This window comes from Mastomys coucha, unplaced genomic scaffold (assembly GCF_008632895.1).
Source record: "Mastomys coucha isolate ucsf_1 unplaced genomic scaffold, UCSF_Mcou_1 pScaffold20, whole genome shotgun sequence".
In the NCBI taxonomy this organism is placed as follows: domain Eukaryota; kingdom Metazoa; phylum Chordata; class Mammalia; order Rodentia; family Muridae; genus Mastomys; species Mastomys coucha.
This window is the reverse complement of record NW_022196903.1, coordinates 92,763,958-92,781,672: the sequence shown is the minus strand read 5'-3', so window position 1 is coordinate 92,781,672 and position 17,715 is coordinate 92,763,958. Positions and strand designations below refer to the sequence as shown.

The window sequence follows — 17,715 nt, the reverse complement described above, 5'->3', positions numbered from 1 at the left end:
AAAAAAAAAAAAAAAAAAAAATGGCGCACAGGCAAAGTGCAAAACATGTTATTACCTTTTATTGTAATACACGAGATGACAGCAGACCCTTTTTAACAATGTATATCCTTTACAGCTTCTGGCTTCTTGCTGGTATATTTGCTTCAAAACCAAAGAAAAGTAAGATGCCTAAATATTACTCTTAGGACACTCGACTCTTGTCTTTCTTTTATTGTATGTATGCGATTTTCTTTCTTTTTTTTTTCTTTTCTTATCTTTTTTATGGGGGGGGTGATTTTTCCTGAAGCATCTTTTGGAGTACAGGGGCTGACAAAATGGTTCTCATGTAGTCTGGAAATTAAACACAAGCGCGGTGATTATTTTGAATAGCTAAATTACATTCTAGGAAGCTCGCAGACTCCGTAGCGTTGTCATTAGGTATCCGCTTGAATACAATTTGTGTAACCTTGGCCAAGACAGGCTGTCATTTTAATGTCAGAGTTTTATCTGAACAAGACATCATCCTTTCAGATACAGTGTGCAGGTTCCTTGCAACGATGCCCGTGCAGAAACGTGTTAACAGTTGCAAATACGAAATGCTATCAAGTTCATCACTGTAGCTGTTTGTCACTGAAATGTCATGGAAAGCGGCTTTTACTGGTATCACACTTAATAGGAAAGAATTGAGACATCTGTGTGCTCGGTGAATAAGGAAGGGTAAAAGGCGTCCCAGGAAGTGTCAGGTGGTTTAAGTTCAGAAGGTGTGTCCAAGGTTCTGCCACCAGCAAAGCTGGGCATCCTTGATGATCCTGAAAAATCACTGTCCACAGGTGAAGTGGGCCATGCTAGCTGGGACTACAGAGCTGCTTGTTCCTCCTTAATTACTCCCCCTTTAAAAAAAAAAATGAAGTTGTTAGGTGAACTTCTTAACAGCTCCTTTTGACTAGAGGTCTGATGTTAATAAGAACCAGGATGGATCTGTCCCCAAACCTGGTAACACTTGTTAAGGCGTGTGCCCTACTCTGCTTGTAAGGCTGGCCAGAACCCACCCTGGCTGCAGGGTTTTCTTTGACATTTCTTGACTGGCCCACCATCCATGATGCCCTGCATTGGCCACCTGGGAACAACCTCACTATAAAATTGATACTGATGATTGCACTAGGGTTATGCCTAGGATCTGTGCTTGTATCCCTTTGCCATACATACATGGGAAATTAGTCAGTTCTTGAAGAAGGCTGAACCTGTGAGGCTGTGGCTATGTGGCTTCCTCGCTTCCTACTGACACTTCGTTACTGTTCTAGGTTCCCGTGTCAGTGGCTATGATGACACCTCAGGTTATCACTCCTCAACAAATGCAGCAGATCCTCCAGCAGCAAGTGCTGAGCCCCCAGCAGCTCCAGGTTCTCCTCCAGCAGCAGCAGGCCCTCATGCTTCAACAGGTAATTGTCTCCTTCCCTGCCCACCCAGACCCTCCCACAACTCGGTTCCCAGTTCCCCTCCACCCATCCAGTTCCCCTCCACCCATCCAGTTGCTTTCCCTGTTGAAGAATGAACATGGTGGGCCAAGCGGGACAGAATCCCACTTGGTTCCTGGGTGACGAACATGACCTCCGCGCCCTCAGAGGACTTGGATTGATGGCACATGTCCGGGGCTCTGGCCTGGAGACTGCCCCATGGACTGAGATTAGGGCTGTAATGAGACTTAGGAGAAAAAGATCTTTCAGGCTTAGAGGGCTTTTCAGCCTTTTATTTGGTAAGCCAAGAGACTTCTAAATGGCACGAACCAAAGCGACATGAGGTGCACATTGGAAGCAAGTTTATGTAGACAGCTGTTGAAGTCCCTGGTTCAACCCCAAAGCTTACCTTTAAAGATTTCTGTTGTTGTTGTTGTTCTTAGACATGGAAAGAAGCATTTTGGAGTTCATTAATTTCAAAGGCAGAGTTTACTTTCTCCACACATGCTGATGTTCAGATAGACTTGTGGCTATCTTTGTGTCTCAGGGGACACAAGACCCAGACTGAGGAAAAAACCTAAACCCAACAGATAGATGCTACAGGGAAAGAAGTCAGTACCATGTAACGACGAGGCTAGTACTCAGAGGGCGTCCCCAACCCTGTTGAAGCATCCAAGTATGGGACCTTCCTTGCCCCACCTCCTATAATTCAGAAAGCCGGAGCTAGAGACTGAGCAGACCCCACAAGGGCATCTCAGCTTTGTTGTACAATCAAAGGTCATCCCTTGCTTTATTTTAATTAATTTGTGTAGAAAATGGTATGTTTTTCATCGGTTCATCTTTAAGATTACTTCTCAGACCTTAATGCCAAGAATAGTCAGTGCGCGTGGAATTTATTGTCGGGTTTCAAAGTAAAAGGTCAGGCCATTCCAGATAAAAAGGATGCTATTTTTCATATCACAGTTGCGAGTGGCATGGAGAGGGACCGTGGGTCACGGTCTCCCGTTACTTACCGTCCCCTCCTCTCTCTCCTGTAGCAGCAGCTTCAAGAATTTTATAAAAAACAACAGGAACAGTTGCAGCTTCAACTTCTCCAACAGCAACATGCTGGAAAACAGCCGAAGGAGGTACGGATGAAGCATATTTTACTTTCAGACCACAGACCTCGGGGGACTATCTAGTGGCTATTAAACTGTCATTCATCTTTTAAATAATTGCCCAACTCAGCTGACTCTATCGGTTCTCAGTTTGCAGACTGAGAGTTATTGTCCTGTTGGTGCTAAGATTTTTCGATTCCTTACTTTACATTAACCACGATGGTGTACCTCTTCTGCGGGGACAGCACCCTGAGCAGTCTGCTGAGCTCCTTGGATACACATGAGGACCAGCATATAGCCTGGCTGGGGAGGGACAAAATTGAAAAAGGAATGCCCACTTAATGTTTTTCATCATTTAATTTTTGTTTGTTTGTTTGTTTGTTTGCCTTATGAACCCAAGCATTTGGGAAGGTGGCAATGGCCTTCTCCATTGGCCAGCTACCTTCTTGTGAGGTTAGACAAGCAAACAAGTCGTTTAGAACACGATTAAATACCGCTATCTTCATTTAGCCTCTTGCATGTTGAGTGTGTCCTAATTGCCTAAGGCATGTGCATGAGTTAAAGTCAGGGGAACTCATCTGTACTTAGCAAAACTAAACTAAACAAGGACTGCAAACCCACACTCCCGACACGGTATTTACTCCTATGTCCTTGTTCTTTGTACTGCATTGGGCTGCTCTCCCCATGCAGGTGACCCTTGTAGACCCAGGGGTCTCCACCTCACCTTCTGTATGTTGCCATGAGTCTGGGGGTTGCTGTTACTTCTGAGAGCCTAGGTAGTAGGATATCCTCCCAGCCCTCTACATTTACACAGTGGTCCAGAGCTTTGGCTTAAGTATCATCCCTCCTTTGCGACCACAAAATAGGCTATTCTGTGGATAGCATCCTGTCCTCTTTTCTTGGCTTCTCTGGTAGCCCTGCACAGCCACTTTTGCTCTGTGGAGGAAGTCTTGCCAGGTGACTGTCTCCACATCCCTGGTCCCTCACAGAAGGATGGATGCTGGTTTTTACACATGGGAGTCACCCAGGTTTCTCTCCCCATGCCGGCCCCTCCCTTTAGCTTTCTATGCTCTGCCAAGTTTCCCCACCCGGGAGTCCTGTTTAGCAGGTTGCTTGTAAACCCCCTGCGGAGCAGGGGCAGTTTTGGGGTAAAGGGGAGGAGGCATATTAATGAAAATGCTGACACAACCTTAAGGACTGTGGCTCGCTACTGGGCGCTGCTCTAATAAAAAAGGGAGCAGATTAAAAAGTGTCTAAAATGTAAATCTAAAGGACTAACAGTAATTAAAATGGAAATGGCACGGGGAGGGAAGGCATGTAATTGTGAGATATCACCCCGCACAAGGCTCTCAGCTTTGTTTTCCTGGCTGTTTTTCTAATTCAGCCGGGCTTACTCATCAGTGGCAGTTCAATGCGCCTTAATGACTCTGGGATTGCAGGCATCACTCTGGACAAAGAAATGATTATTGTGCGGTCAAAAGAAGTTCAAAGACAAGGAGGGAATTTCAGTTTTTTCCCTTAGAGATCCACATTCAAGAGCATATAAATTAAGCCAAATGTTAAAAACCACAGTCTGAAAGCTGACTTCAAAGTCACAACTCTCTAATTAATGAACTGCGAGCTTCAGTTTGGACAAGTTGGGGTTTGATGCGCCCATAAATCAACATGACAGGCCTGTTTCACAGTCTCAGACAGTGCTTGTCACTGAGTCACATCAGATGTAAACACAGCAGAAAAAAGAAGGGCTAGGAAGGAGGCGCAATTGATCAACAGAATTGGTAAAAACCCACTTTTGAAGCACATTATGCATGATCACAGGAAATGGTTGCAGCCTCAAGAGGTTTCCCCGTCTGCTGTTGCTTTTTTGAATCAGATTTCTCACAGCCTTCAAAAGGGAGAAGAAGAATTATGGAGTTTCTCCCCCGTGGCTTGCAGGCAATAACCCCCTGTTGTTATTTTGTGCTTCTTTCTTTTCAAAGGCATCAAAATTTAGTTTTTTAAAGATCTTTAACTCTCCATTTGAAGACACACTAAAAAGGGCTGCCAGGGCCACTCTTATCAGTTACCAGGGGCTGCGTTCTTCCTTCCCATCGCCACTGATGATTAACCTCTTATTTGGTCTTGTAGACAGAGTTTGGAAAGCACATCCGCGTGCTGGGAAGACATGAAAGTTCAGACTGAGCTCTGAGGGCTCCAGAAAGACATGGAGCGGGGGAAGTCCCCCAGCAGAAGAGTTCCCAAAGTGCTGTTGTCGGGAAGGGGAAACAAATACAAGACTGACATCTGAGCTTGAGCAGAGAGTGCTGGCTAGCTGACAGTGTTGTGTCCATGGGCAGAGAGGGAAGCATTGCAGTGGGTTCTTTTTTGTAGTTGTTTTGCTTTTGTTTTTTTCATCTTGAAGACACTGGGCTTGCTGTGGCCCATGGTTTGGTGACCCAGGAAACACGTGACCTTAACACACCTAGAGGAAGGCAGACAAGTGGAGTCAGAGTCCTTGGGTTTCCCTGTGTGTTCACGTTGCCCTGGACTATGACACTAGTAGTTGGGAGACCCTGCTTCTCTGAGATGTCAAGGGCTCCTGTCCCATAATCATCATGCAGCCGATGGTCCTTCTGTGCTATAGTGAAAGAGTCACTTGGTAGCAGCTGTGTGGTATGGCCTGGTGGTGATCATTTTGACAGGGTTTGAACATAGACATCTGTAGATGAGCAAGTGCCTTATTCCTTTACCAAATGAGCTGTCATTAGCCGCTCATGGTTCTCTACAGTCAGGTACCTCCTCTCCTGTCTTGCCCGCTCCCCCCCCCCCCTTTTGGGGTTATGTCCCATAGCCAGAGCACAACACATATACTTTTTCTTAAAGTTGTATACGCTACCTCCTTAGGAAGTTGGAAGTCACACTGAACCAGGCCCAAGATGTTCCTTTGGAGATAGGTGTTTGCTGATGGTATCAGAGGTGTACACTATGGAAGAGACAACTCCTGGATCCTGGACTCAGGGTGGTAGGAAAAGTACATGGCAGAATTCATTTTAAAATCAAGCCATGTGTGTGCGTGTGTGTGTGTGTGTGTGTGTGTGTGTGTGTGTGTGTGTGTGTGTGTCGTGGGGGAGGGGGAGTGCCATCCTGTGTGATGAGGTGGCAGAACTGATTGTTTAAAAAGGGCCGTTTGTCCTGGGCAGTTATGACAGTTTATGTTAGGCAGTAGGGAGTAGCCAAAGAAAGGAAAACAGACCTTTGACTGTAGCTCTAGGGAGGGGACGAGAAACGAAAGGTTTATCAGAGCATTTGAGCATTTTAACACTGACTGCTGACCTGTCAGGGACTGTGCAGAGACCTTTTTTGTATGCATTCAACTGTGAGAGGTAAACAAACGGACTCGTATCCTGTGTTTGGTAACTGGGTGGGGAGCACAGTTTGGCAACCAGTGTTGCTTTTAAATTCTTCTTTGGACAATGGGCCTTGTATACTTTTATATCCTGGCTTTTCAAACGTGGACAGCTTTCATGGGCACTTTCCTAGGGATGGCCACAGACAACAGAAAAAAACGGCAACAGTCATTTTATATAAATACTCAGTTTTTAAACACTCACTTACAGTAAGACAGGAAGCACCCTCCCCAGCCTCCGTCCCCCTTTATGTCTGACCTCAACAGTGGCTAATTCCCCAGTCTTTGACTGTGTCAGTGTCCCTCTTCTTTAATGTCATGAGTTAATATCTGTTGAAGAAGTGAAAAAATCCTTTTGACACGAATATAACCATCACTGGGTTTCACATTAATGTGGTAACCTTGGAAGGGGTGAGAACAATTGGATCATTTTCTGCATGCTGTTCTTAAAATGAAAGTACTGGCTTTTCATTTAAATTTATTTAAATGTTTGTTGTCTGTGGTATAGAATTTGTTTTTTCTTTTCTTTTCTTTTTTTTTTTGGAGTAAAACTCAACTCTCTCAGTGGCGTGGTGGTTAAGTATGAGATTGGTTGCTAATATGAGGATGATGGCTTTTTTTTTTTTTCCTGTAAAATAAACTACACAGAGGCCAAAAGGAAACGACCATTTTTCTCTTCCTTTGAACTTTGCATCAGAAGGTCTTGGTGCACACACCATTTTATGGCCATATCAGATCAAGGTCATGTGTTAGGTTAAGTGAATGCAGTTGTTTGTAAAGTGTTGTTATTAAGCAGAGCAAGCAGGCTCTGAGAACACTGGGTCATCATCTCCTTGCTAAGACATCCCTGACCTAAGGAATAATATTCAGAATTCAGAGCTCTTGTGTGTTCCTTAAAGATTTGTGTGTGTGTGTGTGGGGGGGATTCAGCTAGGAAAGGGTTAATTTTTTCTTTCTAATTGTTAGCCATAACTTAGCCAAGACCTCCACCTCGATATGATTCCTAGCAGATTAAGGATATTAGATAATTTCCTTCTATTTATTGTATTCCTGCACCGTATTATCTTTCTATCACTCAGATAATTACTGAGGAAATCTACATTAATTTTTTTTGGCTGGGGCAAAGCCTGCTAAACACAGGAATGATGTATTGATGTTTTACACAACAAAAGTTTTCCTCCTGTCATTGTGCAGTCAACAGAGATATTTATCATATCATAAAGCCCCTCCTTTCCAAGAACAAAGCGGGCGGGGGACACGGGACAACCTGAGGTTGAAACTCAAGCCAACTTAAGGATCCAAAGCTCGGAGCGCCTGTTCACATTAAACACTCATGGTGGAGTATGATGTTGTTTGCTAAATTATGAATGTGCGTAATTAAAATCTAGTGGCTGTTTCTGTGAAAGATTTACAATGTTATTTCATCGTTTGTCATGGCTAATTAACAATATTAGATGAAGTTTTTCTTCTTCAAAGGTCTGATTTTTTTCTCATTTATTTATGTCAAAGTAGTAAGCAGTAGTTACTAATGCAGGCAGGGAGAGGGGGGGCACCTTGTTCTTTCACACCTCAAGGGTTCGGGGTTCAAATCCCTCCAGACTAGAAGGATGTGGTCTCCTTTCTAGTGTGAATAGTTTCAGATTTCAGAGTCTCAAAAGTTCATGGCTTGGCTCTAGAACTCACACATTTCCCTGTTGTCAGGAAAGCAGTCTTGTCAGGAGAATCCTTTTATGCTGAGGGTGTCAAGCAGAAGAGTTAAGACAGACCGACCCCCCCACACACCCTTGCCTTCAGACATGGTACTATGTCCCTTTTAAACCTTGACACTGAGCCCTCCACCAAGCTGAGGTTTTAAAGTGCTCACACTCAACATTCTGGCCCTCCCCGGGATGGCCTGGCTCATTCCTGCCCCTCACTGTTTCTTGCAGCAGCAGCAGCAGGTGGCTACTCAGCAGTTGGCTTTCCAGCAGCAGCTTCTCCAGATGCAGCAGCTGCAGCAGCAGCACCTCCTGTCTCTCCAGCGCCAAGGCCTTCTAACAATTCAGCCCGGGCAGCCTGCCCTTCCCCTCCAACCCCTCGCTCAAGGTAAGCATCCATTGCCGGAGATTACACGCCAGGGAGGCAGCTCAGTGGAGAGGGGCTGGCGGAGGGGAGGGGATGCGGTGTCTCTTGATCTCTACCTGCTCGAGATGCAGGGATTTACCAACCTGAAACACAGCACAGAGAGACATTAGCCAACAAACAGCAAAGCAGATGTGCCCTTACAGAGCCTGTAGGTGTCAGGAAGAGTTGGGGACCTGAATGCTCACAGGGGCCCTGCTGCAGTGTTGGGGAAAGGAAATCAAATGTTCCACACATTCACTGAACATTATGTTGCAGTACTTTGGCAGTTCAGTTCCGAATGTTCTCGAAACATACTATGTAATCACATTAAAGTATGTTTTACAACATGAGTTCTTTTCTTCTTTCCTTCTTCCTCTCTGCCTCTTCAACACACCCCATCTCTTTCTCCCTCCTCTCCCTCTCCTTCTCTCCCTCTCTGATGGGGTCTCTGACATAGCTCAGGCTAACCTGGAACTTAAAATCCTCCTGCCTCCACCTCCTGAGTAGTGGTGTGGTGTGTATGTGGGTGTGTGTCATGATGCTCAGCTCCTCATTTAAATATGAGTAATGTTTTGTAGAAACACCATTTAAAAACTTCATTATTGTGTTTTTATTTGTATGGGTGTTTTGCCTACACGTGTGTGCCTGATGCCTGTAGAGGCAGGAAGAATGTGCCAGATCCCCTGGGTCTGGAGTTACAGATAGTTGTAATCTGTAATGTGGGTGCTAGGAATTGAACCCTCTGGAACAGCAGCCATTTGCTCTCACCTGGTGAGCTATTTCTTCAGTGTTCTAAGTATTATTTTTTAATATTCAGGCACACTATCAATTTTATTTCCACCGTGGCTGTTAAAAATTTGAATTCTAAAAATCAGTGGGATAATTTTTTGTTTCTTTCATTTTATCTTTGTTTTCTGCTGATTGTGAGCTCATTGGCCATTCATTTCCAGTTAGTGCTTTTTAAAACTTTGATTCTTTGAAAAGTATCAAAGAGTTTTGGTATGGTTTGTTGTTGTTGTTCTTTCTTTAATTATTTATTTATGGTATGGGTATTTTGCATGCCTATCTGTCTATGCACCATGTGCATGCAGTACCCGTGGAGGCCAGAAGAGGTCATCAGATTCTCTGGAACTGTAGTTATAGATGGTTGTGAGCTGCCTTATGGGTACTGGGAATCCAACCTGAATTCTCCTGGAGAGCAGTCAGTACGTTTAACCAGCCCTGCAAAGTATTGATAGAAGATATCTTGAAAAGCTGCTGCCATTCCAGGCTGACGGAATCTGTAGGTGTTCTTGGGAGGCATTGTGTGTGTAACCAGCTCTGGTTTATAAAACAGGAAGCCAGAGGGAGGATGTAGGTGTACCATGACTGTTTAAAGGCCTTGTCCCTGTCCATGCCTGCACAGTGCACATTCTCAGACTACCCAGTACACATGGAAAGAAAGAAAGGAGCAACACTAATACCTGTGCAGGGCATGTACATGTGATTTTTCTTGTTATTCCGCCAACAGTACTACATAGCAATGGTTTAAAGTACTCACATAGTATTAAGTGCTGTAAGTCAGGTAGGGCTTCTTTAAATTTAAACTTATGGGTTCTTTCAAATATCATGCCATCCTCTCCTCTCTTTTCCTTTCCTTTCTTTCTCCCTTTCTTCCTCTTTGCCTCTCTTTCTTTCTTTCTGGCCAGACTCTCTCACTTTGTAACCCAAGGCTGGCTTCCAACTCCTATCTCAGTCCCCTGAAGAACGGCTGAGATTTTTAGATGTGTACCACACCATCCAGTCTATGCCATACCTTTCTATATGATAGATTTGAGCATCCATGTACTCTGGTGTCCACAATGGGATCCTACGGATACACAAAAATGACCACGTGTGGTACTGCAGAGTCCACGGCCTGCGGTCCTTCCTGCTGTAGCGAGCGGTTCTGTGTAGTTGCCACTGGATGGATGGTAGCCACAGCTTCCTAAGTGTTGGTTTCAGTTGCCTCCTGGATTAGAGTGAGAATAATGGGTCCCTTTTGTGCTGCTGAAGAGGTAGTCATTTGTCCCGAAGTTTTTGGTGTTACATGGAGCCAGTGGGGCGTGTCTGTTTAGGTTTTGTCTCCTGAGTCAGCCACACCCAACATCTGTCCCTTATGGGTTTTGTTGTTGTTTTCTTTGCTTTTAATGCTCAGGCTGTGGCTCTTTCCTCCTTTCACTTCCTCCTGCCCTCCCACCTGCTCTTGCTCTGTCTGCTGAGCTGTTTGGTATCTGAGAGGCATCACTTCCATTGCCATCCAATGGGCAGGAGTGGGAACTGAGCGCAGGGCAAAGGAAGGACACGCTGGCTAATGCATTTCTGTGCTTCCATAATGTTATAACCTGCATTAATTACACCCCACGGTTTATTGTTGGAAGCATAGCAGGCTGTTCTGCCACACCCACCAGACTCAAGCCTTGCTCGCTCACTCACTCACTCGCTTGCTCGCTCTCATCTTTTCCCACCGCTCCTATACTATTAAGTTTGCTCACTTGAGGTTCATTGTTACAGTACATCAGTTAAACTGTCCAAAGGAGGGCAAATCGGCAGTGGCAAGACAAGCGCTTGTGTAATGTGAAAGACGTGAACATGGTGCTGCGTGCCGCGTGATCTCCACAGCAACACATCGGAGACACCACAGGCAGTTCACTAGCCGTGGCACTGATTGATGTGCTACAGCTATCAGCACCTGCAACATTAGGACGAAGCATCTGTAAAAGACTAAGGGGTGTCTGTCTGTACACCCAAGATGGCATGGGTGTGACGTCTGCATTGCTTGGCATTAGACGCTGGGTGTAAAGTGGACCACAGTCATTGCTGTCTTTTGTAAAGCAGGAGCTCCCTTTGGTCCCCGGTCTCCTCTGCAAAGTGACCGGAGAGCATTCAGTCACGTTGAGCTACCACACAATTCTTTTTTATCCGAGAGATGATGGCTTAAAACTGATGTCATTATGAGGTTTAAATCAACTTTCTGCTTGCTTGAACATGGTCACCTGGGTACGGATGTACAAGGACAAAAAAAGGTTGATCAACTGTTTGTCTTAGAGCCAGTGCTACCTGGGGTTGTAAAATTGAGTTCCACGACCAGTAATCTGTCAACTGTCCCCACAACATACATTTTTTAAACCTGTGCCTGCATTTTCTTTTATAATGAAGGGGCAGGCTGTCCTGGGAGGGAAAAAAGAAGAAGGGGAAAAAAAAGGAATGTAGTGAGGTCTAAGGGTTAGGTGTTTGAAAGTGCTGGTGATGCTGACTCTGTAATAAAACCATCAGGATTCTTCTGCAGTTCTTTCACAGCCTTGCTAAGTTACTTTAAACTTGTGTGTAAATCCAAAAGTATAGGCAGAGTGAATGGTATTTTAAATGCTTTCTCTCCCTGGAGATTTTATGGTCGAATGTTTTCTTTTCAGATTATTCCAGAGTAGTTGTTCTCAACCTTCCTAATACTGTAACCCCTTAATACAGTTCCTCATGTTGTGGTAAGCCCCAGCCATAAAATTATTTTGTTGCTATTTCATAACTATAATTTTGATAGCATTATGAACCATAACATAAATAGCTGACATGCAGCTTGTCTTAGGCTACCCCTGTAAAAGGAGTTGTTTGACACCCCAGGGGTTATGACCCGCAGGTTGAGAACCTAGCGTCTTTGTCCTCATCCAGTTCTATTTATCATTTGATTGTCCTTTATTCCTGTAGTTTCATAGAACTGTCCCATTTCTGTTATTACAATGCTTTACTTTTTTTAAAGCATAAACCCTCATACTTGGTTATATACCAATTAATGGGTTTGTCTAACTTGATAGTCTTACTGTACCATTCTGGAAGAAACACATGGTTTCTGAAAGTGGAGCATCCGTGTAGTCTGATGGGTGAGCAGCTTGGCTGCTGTCTGTCTGGACTTGGCCATGGGGTGTAGGCATTCTGGGGTGGCTAGTAGTCCTAACAAGAGAAAGTTAACCAGGAGGAGTTGAATCAACCACCCCTGCCTGCCACCTATTGAGAATGCTTCCAAGCCTAATGATCACATTGACATCTGGCCCCAAAGTACCTGTTGTCACTCTCTCATCCTCTTTCTGTGGATCCTGTGTGGATGGTGAACCCAATTTGCCAACCTGTTGGAATAAAAGAAGATCAGAATTCTACCAGTGCCCTCACCGCAGGTATAACAAGTGGTGAACCCGTTTGTCTTGGTCTTAATTGGCCAGGGAAGTGCTGTCCCTTTGGCACAACCTCAGAAGCTTGCTTTTCTCAGAAGGAGAAAAGGCATGAAGGCCTCTGTCGGTAGACCCAAGTTTTTTCCTTTGCATTTGACCCAGAAATCAATTACTTGGAGTTGAAAAATAGGTGGCTATTTCTCTCCCTGTGTTTACTCACTAGAAAATACAAATAGGTGTTGACTTATATGCGTTTCATATCAATACACCCTCATGCACAGGCCAGCCTGTCCCCCGTTGTTTCAGTTGAGTAAAACGTGGTCTGAGGGTCAGCTCTGTTTACGGGTAATTGTCAATGTGTGGATCACAGTGGCAGACCTGCTAGCTCTAACCACATCCTACCCGTCACTTTGAAAGGTGTTTGAAAATAATAGCTCAGATGCAGCACAGCAGCACAACCGGACCCAGGATTGTGGCGTGACCTTTCCCTTTGTTTAATTTGCCTCAAGGTTTGATTTCAGGGGACAAGGATTAATTGAATATGCCTAATAACTAAATGCTCATTTGGGACAAAATCCATCAAAATATAATTGGCATTTGATTTTTATGAAGGGAGAAGGAAATCCACTCAGCTGTCGAGGATGCGTTTGAAGGATCTCTGACCACTCAATGTATTATTTTTAGCTTCCTTTATAATATATATTAATTGCAAATACTTGAGCATTTGAACATTTTCCCGGAGCACTGCTCGGAGAGACCAACTGTTTTTGTTACTGCTCCTCTTAGAAAGGCGGGGAAGGTTATTGGTCTGCTGTGCAATAATTTACTCCTCTTTGATATGCAAACGATCCACGGTGAATATAAAAAAAATCCTATCAGACTCATTTCACAGTTCTTAACCACTCGGATTCTCTGGAGTCCGTCGCCTCATTAGGCCAGTGCTCTCCAATGCTAGCATAATTAAAATCTTTAACAGTTTAGCAAAGTAAAGATGTTTGGCTGATCACGTTGAGATGATTATCTAGCCATTGTATTCTAAATGACAAAAATAAATTAAATTTAGACCTTGGCATTTTTTTTTTTTTTATTATGTGTTTCAAATGAATATAATGCGCACCAGCCTTCTCTTTTCCATCCAGTATGTTTCAGTTTGGTAAGAAACATGCCTGCTTCGGCTGTTGCTATCTAACGAGAAGCTGGCTAGCTTTCTAGGAGGGCTGTGTTCCAGTTGATGGAGACAATGAACTGCAGTCCAGACATACCGTTCCGAGGTGGAGTTGCCTTGTGGTGTACAGGGTGTGAGGTTCCTCCTTAAGAGGGAAGCTATCTCCTCTGCTGTTCTTAGGTGCAGTTCAGAACCTATCTCCTCTGGGCACATGTACCCTAAAATATACATTGAATCACTGATAGGATAAAGATCCAAAGATCCGCAGTGCTGAGGTTAGCATACTGATTAAATCGAATCTTAGAGACAATAAGGGTCAACAAGTATTTTTTTTTTTTTAAAAAAAAAACAAAACCCTGTCCATTTTGACCCCATCCAAACAAACAAGAGAACTTTATTATTACTCTTAGATTATTTTCCTTTCCATTTTTATCCTGCAATGGCTCATTAGCATTGATCCCAGAAGTGACAGTAATAATAGTGTTACTTGTATAAAAAGTTACACAGTCTTGGGTAGACACATCCATCAATTAAGCATGTGGTACTAGAAACCAAAATTAATGAGGAAGATAGGTGTGTTAATGAAATAATCATAGTATAATCAATTTGACTGTTAAAAGTTGAAAAGCATTTCAGGGAGATGGTATGAATTCATAATTTACGTCTAAAAGTGATTAATAAAAACTGTATTTAATAACAAAGCTATTTGTCATCATTTAAGACTTAAGTGCAAAAATTACTCATTTTTTTGTGGTTCGTGTTGTCCCGAGACTGTGGTTGAGCAAATTTATTTTGCGGCCTCCTTTGTGCCTAGAAATAAGGACATCTTTGCGCCCCTTCTAAAACTGAGACATAGCCTTTGGGTGGAGGGAGCCATGCTGTTGCACAGGAGCTGTGCTCTGCATCCTTTCCCAGGTGGCTGCTCTGTGTGATGAGGGGGGCCTCAGTGGGAGGATGCGTGTATCACTGATGGATTTGCCTCAGCCGGGAGGGGCAGAGAAGAAAGTTGTGAACACCCCAAAGCCCCCCACAACTAGGCTTTGTTTACTGACTCTGATTTAATTACTGTTTGAAGAGGACGGAATTAGCTGTTAATTGATTTGATTATCCAATTTGTTTGTTTCAGGCATGATTCCAACGGAACTGCAGCAGCTCTGGAAAGAAGTGACAAGTGCCCACACTGCAGAGGAGACCACGGGCAGCAACCACAGTAGCCTAGACCTGGCCAGCACATGTGTCTCGTCCTCGGCACCTTCCAAGACCTCCCTAATCATGAACCCACACGCCTCTACCAATGGACAACTCTCGGTCCACACTCCCAAAAGGGAAAGGTAGGAGCATGCCCGCCCCTGCCTGTGGTCAGCACTGTCTGCCTTCCCACCTGGAAGGGGCGGCCTCGCCCAACTCTGTGACGCCGAGAAACCTAAGTGTGCTCATGGGGCTTGGGTGCGCGCGTTAATTACCTCGGAATATATTCGCTACGGTTTGGGTGAGAAGCTTCTAATTATTTTCACCTTTTCAACATGGAGTTACCACTTTCTTAGAGATGTGCACGCAGCTCAGGAGCCCTGGCAGAAGTCTGGTAGTTCCTCATTGGAAGGGTTGGCCCTCAAGGCTTCCAGGCCAACTGTGTGCTCTGCCAGGAGCTCATTCCATGCCAACCGAACGGCTTGGTGCTGAGCACCTTCTAAGGCGACAATGGTGTATGCTGCGGACAATTTCACGTCTTGGTTTGAGGAAACAGCACTTAATGCTAATTTCCACATTTCCACAGCTCCCCGTTGAAGGCGGGGAAACCGGTGTTATTCATCATGTGTCCCTTAAGGAAGCTTGAGGCCTTTCGGCCTAGGACACTAAGGAAAGATTTAAATGATGGTGAGCCGGACCGCAGCCCACTTTCTCCTAATGGCCCCTGAGTTAGTGCTGTCCAGCTGGTATGTTCCTGTTTATAAGCTAAGGCTTTATATTTTCGATGCCCTGAGCTTTTGATGAATGACAGCTGAATCTTGGACTGCGTTGTGTTAGCTTAAAGTCCTAAGGAAATGAAGCCATTTGTTCATTCCGGTGCACCCAGAAACAGTATTGCTAGTGTCTACTTCAGAAATGGGATATGTAAGGCTCCTCCAATGAACTACTGTTTTCTTTCCTGTTTACTCTGTTTGGACTCTTTCCTATATATTTCCTATGTAGAGCTTGCAGACACAGGGGGCAAGAAGGCTTACCAAGAATTTCTCATAGCGGAATACTTTCTATCAGGCGAAAGCAAATTCTGTGTTTTGTTTGTAAGTCCAAATGAAAAGTTGATATTTGGAAAATGCTGTCTGAGATATTGTGCAATTCTGCACAATTGTGCAGGAGTGTTTTGGGGTGTGACCACCTGTACAGGGCCGGTTGGGTAACATAATAGAAACGAAAACCCCCGTCACTTACAGCGTATCAGTGTAGCTGCATAGATGGAGACACGAATCCAGTGTTTGTAGCCGTGGTCATGTAATGAACTCATTGTGTTGTCAGCTGTATAAAAAGTGTAGCACACACAGTTATTTACAGGGCATGACCCTTGGCAGCGATAATGTGAACGGTCTACACGCTCACAGCCCTGTGGTGTAGAATCCTTAGTTCAGGATGTTACTCCTACCCGTAACCCCTCTCCATACACAAGTATTTCACTACGTTAGACTGGCAGCAATCTCCTACATCATGTGTCAGCTTGGTTGCGATATGTTTTTCTTGTGCTTAGTTTTACTATTGGGTTGTTGTGACCATCCCATCCACGTCTGCGGGAATAGTAGGTGACGGTACCACATGCGCTTGCACACGTTACACATAGCCTGGATGTGTAGTCTTGGGCTGTTAGGTCTTCATAGGGACTCAATGGGATGGTGTTCCTGTCTTAGAATTTATCCCTCCCGAGTGGCATACACACAACACACACACACACACACACACACACACACACCATCAGAGATTTTCAGAGATGAGGGTAGCACATGTTATAACGGATAACTGTAAGCCTCCTTGGGAGATCTCCTTGGAATGTCTCTGGTAGACATAGGAAGAACTAAAAGGTGCTTGAAAGTCAGTGGTCTGGGAGGGATGGATGGAAGGATGGATGGATGGATGGTGAATAGGAAGGATGGGTTTGTAGCCTGGGCCAGACACTGCTTCCTGTGTTTACAGCTTTCCAGTGGTGAAGGGTACCTGGACTTGGAATCCAGTCTTCCATCTTGCCTTGGAATCCATTATAATGTCTTCATCATCATCATCATCATTACTATTATTGTTATTATTATTATTATTATTATTATTATTATTATTATTATTATTTTAATTTCTAAGTAGCAAACCTCAGATGACCTTAAAAGAACAGAGTCTAGGCTGCTGCCCTTTGTGGTCCCCAGCTTTCCCTGTCCCCAGGTTGATGCTGTCCATTTACTGCAGAGTGATTGAGTTACATCGTTATCCGTAGGCGGAGCAGGAGGCCCTGCACTGAAAAATGCCGACTGATGCACTTAAGGTATTTGTTGCAATCTTGTCGGCTGCTGTGGAGACTGCACAGATTTTCTGTGACACAGAAAACTCTCCCTGTTTAGATGCGCCGTGCTCAGTTTCATCCTAAAAGGTTATATAGCTGCAGTCTGGTGATGGAACTGCAAGGAAGTGAGCGGGGGTTGGGGGGAGGATAGCCCTTTTCATGTCTTGAGGCACATTTGAGTGTGAGTGAGTGGATCTAAGACACAGTCCAATTCCCGGAGACTAAGTTTGTTTGATTTTTTTTTTTTTTTTATGGTCCTTATTTGTCTGCACAAATGTTGCATTTAATCTCGTGCTAAAATTAGACTGTGGATCAGAAGAGAATTGAGATTTCCACCAGCCCGGATCTGGATGTGCGAACAGGCTGAGTTTCGGTTGCACATGCAGAGAGAGGCGGCAGCTAGGAGAGCCTGTGATGTTACTCTCTCTATTGTCCCGCGTTATATTATGTGGTGTGTTGCCCGTGGTGGCTGGATTCAGAGGGAATGCCAATGAAGACACCTCGTTTTGGTTTGTGGCGAACACAGGGCCTGCCTTGTTCATGTTAAGCTGAAGCTTTGCCACAGGGGTAAAGTCTTCACTTTCTTTCAGCAGAGAGGGAACTGATTTTTAGCACCCTTGGTTAAAGCTGGCTGAGTAGCTTTAAGCTTATGGAATCGATCATTCGACAATCAATAGTCTTTTAGCTGGTTTTATATAGATACAGGTACTTAAAATTAAGCACTAGTGTGTTTTCACCTTATCAGGATGTCGGTCTGTCTGTCTATTGGCAGTGCTGGGGGATATGCTAGGCAAGTGGTCTCCCACGGGTCCTCAGCCC

General features: G+C 44.4%; 1 protein-coding gene across 20 annotated transcripts in view; it reads left to right on the top strand.

Moving 5' to 3' along the window:
• The window catches only part of Foxp1 (forkhead box P1), a 600,509-nt gene that overhangs the window by 511,081 nt on the left and 71,713 nt on the right, over positions 1 to 17,715 (top strand). For 12 of the 20 annotated variants that reach the window (XM_031382732.1, XM_031382726.1, XM_031382728.1 and 9 more), the window contains 4 exons: positions 1,281 to 1,418; positions 2,471 to 2,560; positions 7,844 to 8,000; positions 14,488 to 14,692. In XM_031382732.1, coding sequence (XP_031238592.1) covers positions 1,281 to 1,418; positions 2,471 to 2,560; positions 7,844 to 8,000; positions 14,488 to 14,692 — 590 coding nt within the window. The remainder of the gene's footprint in view (positions 1 to 1,280; positions 1,419 to 2,470; positions 2,561 to 7,843; positions 8,001 to 14,487; positions 14,693 to 17,715) is intronic. The other 8 variants (XM_031382736.1, XM_031382734.1, XM_031382746.1 and 5 more) reach the window with 3 other exon arrangements.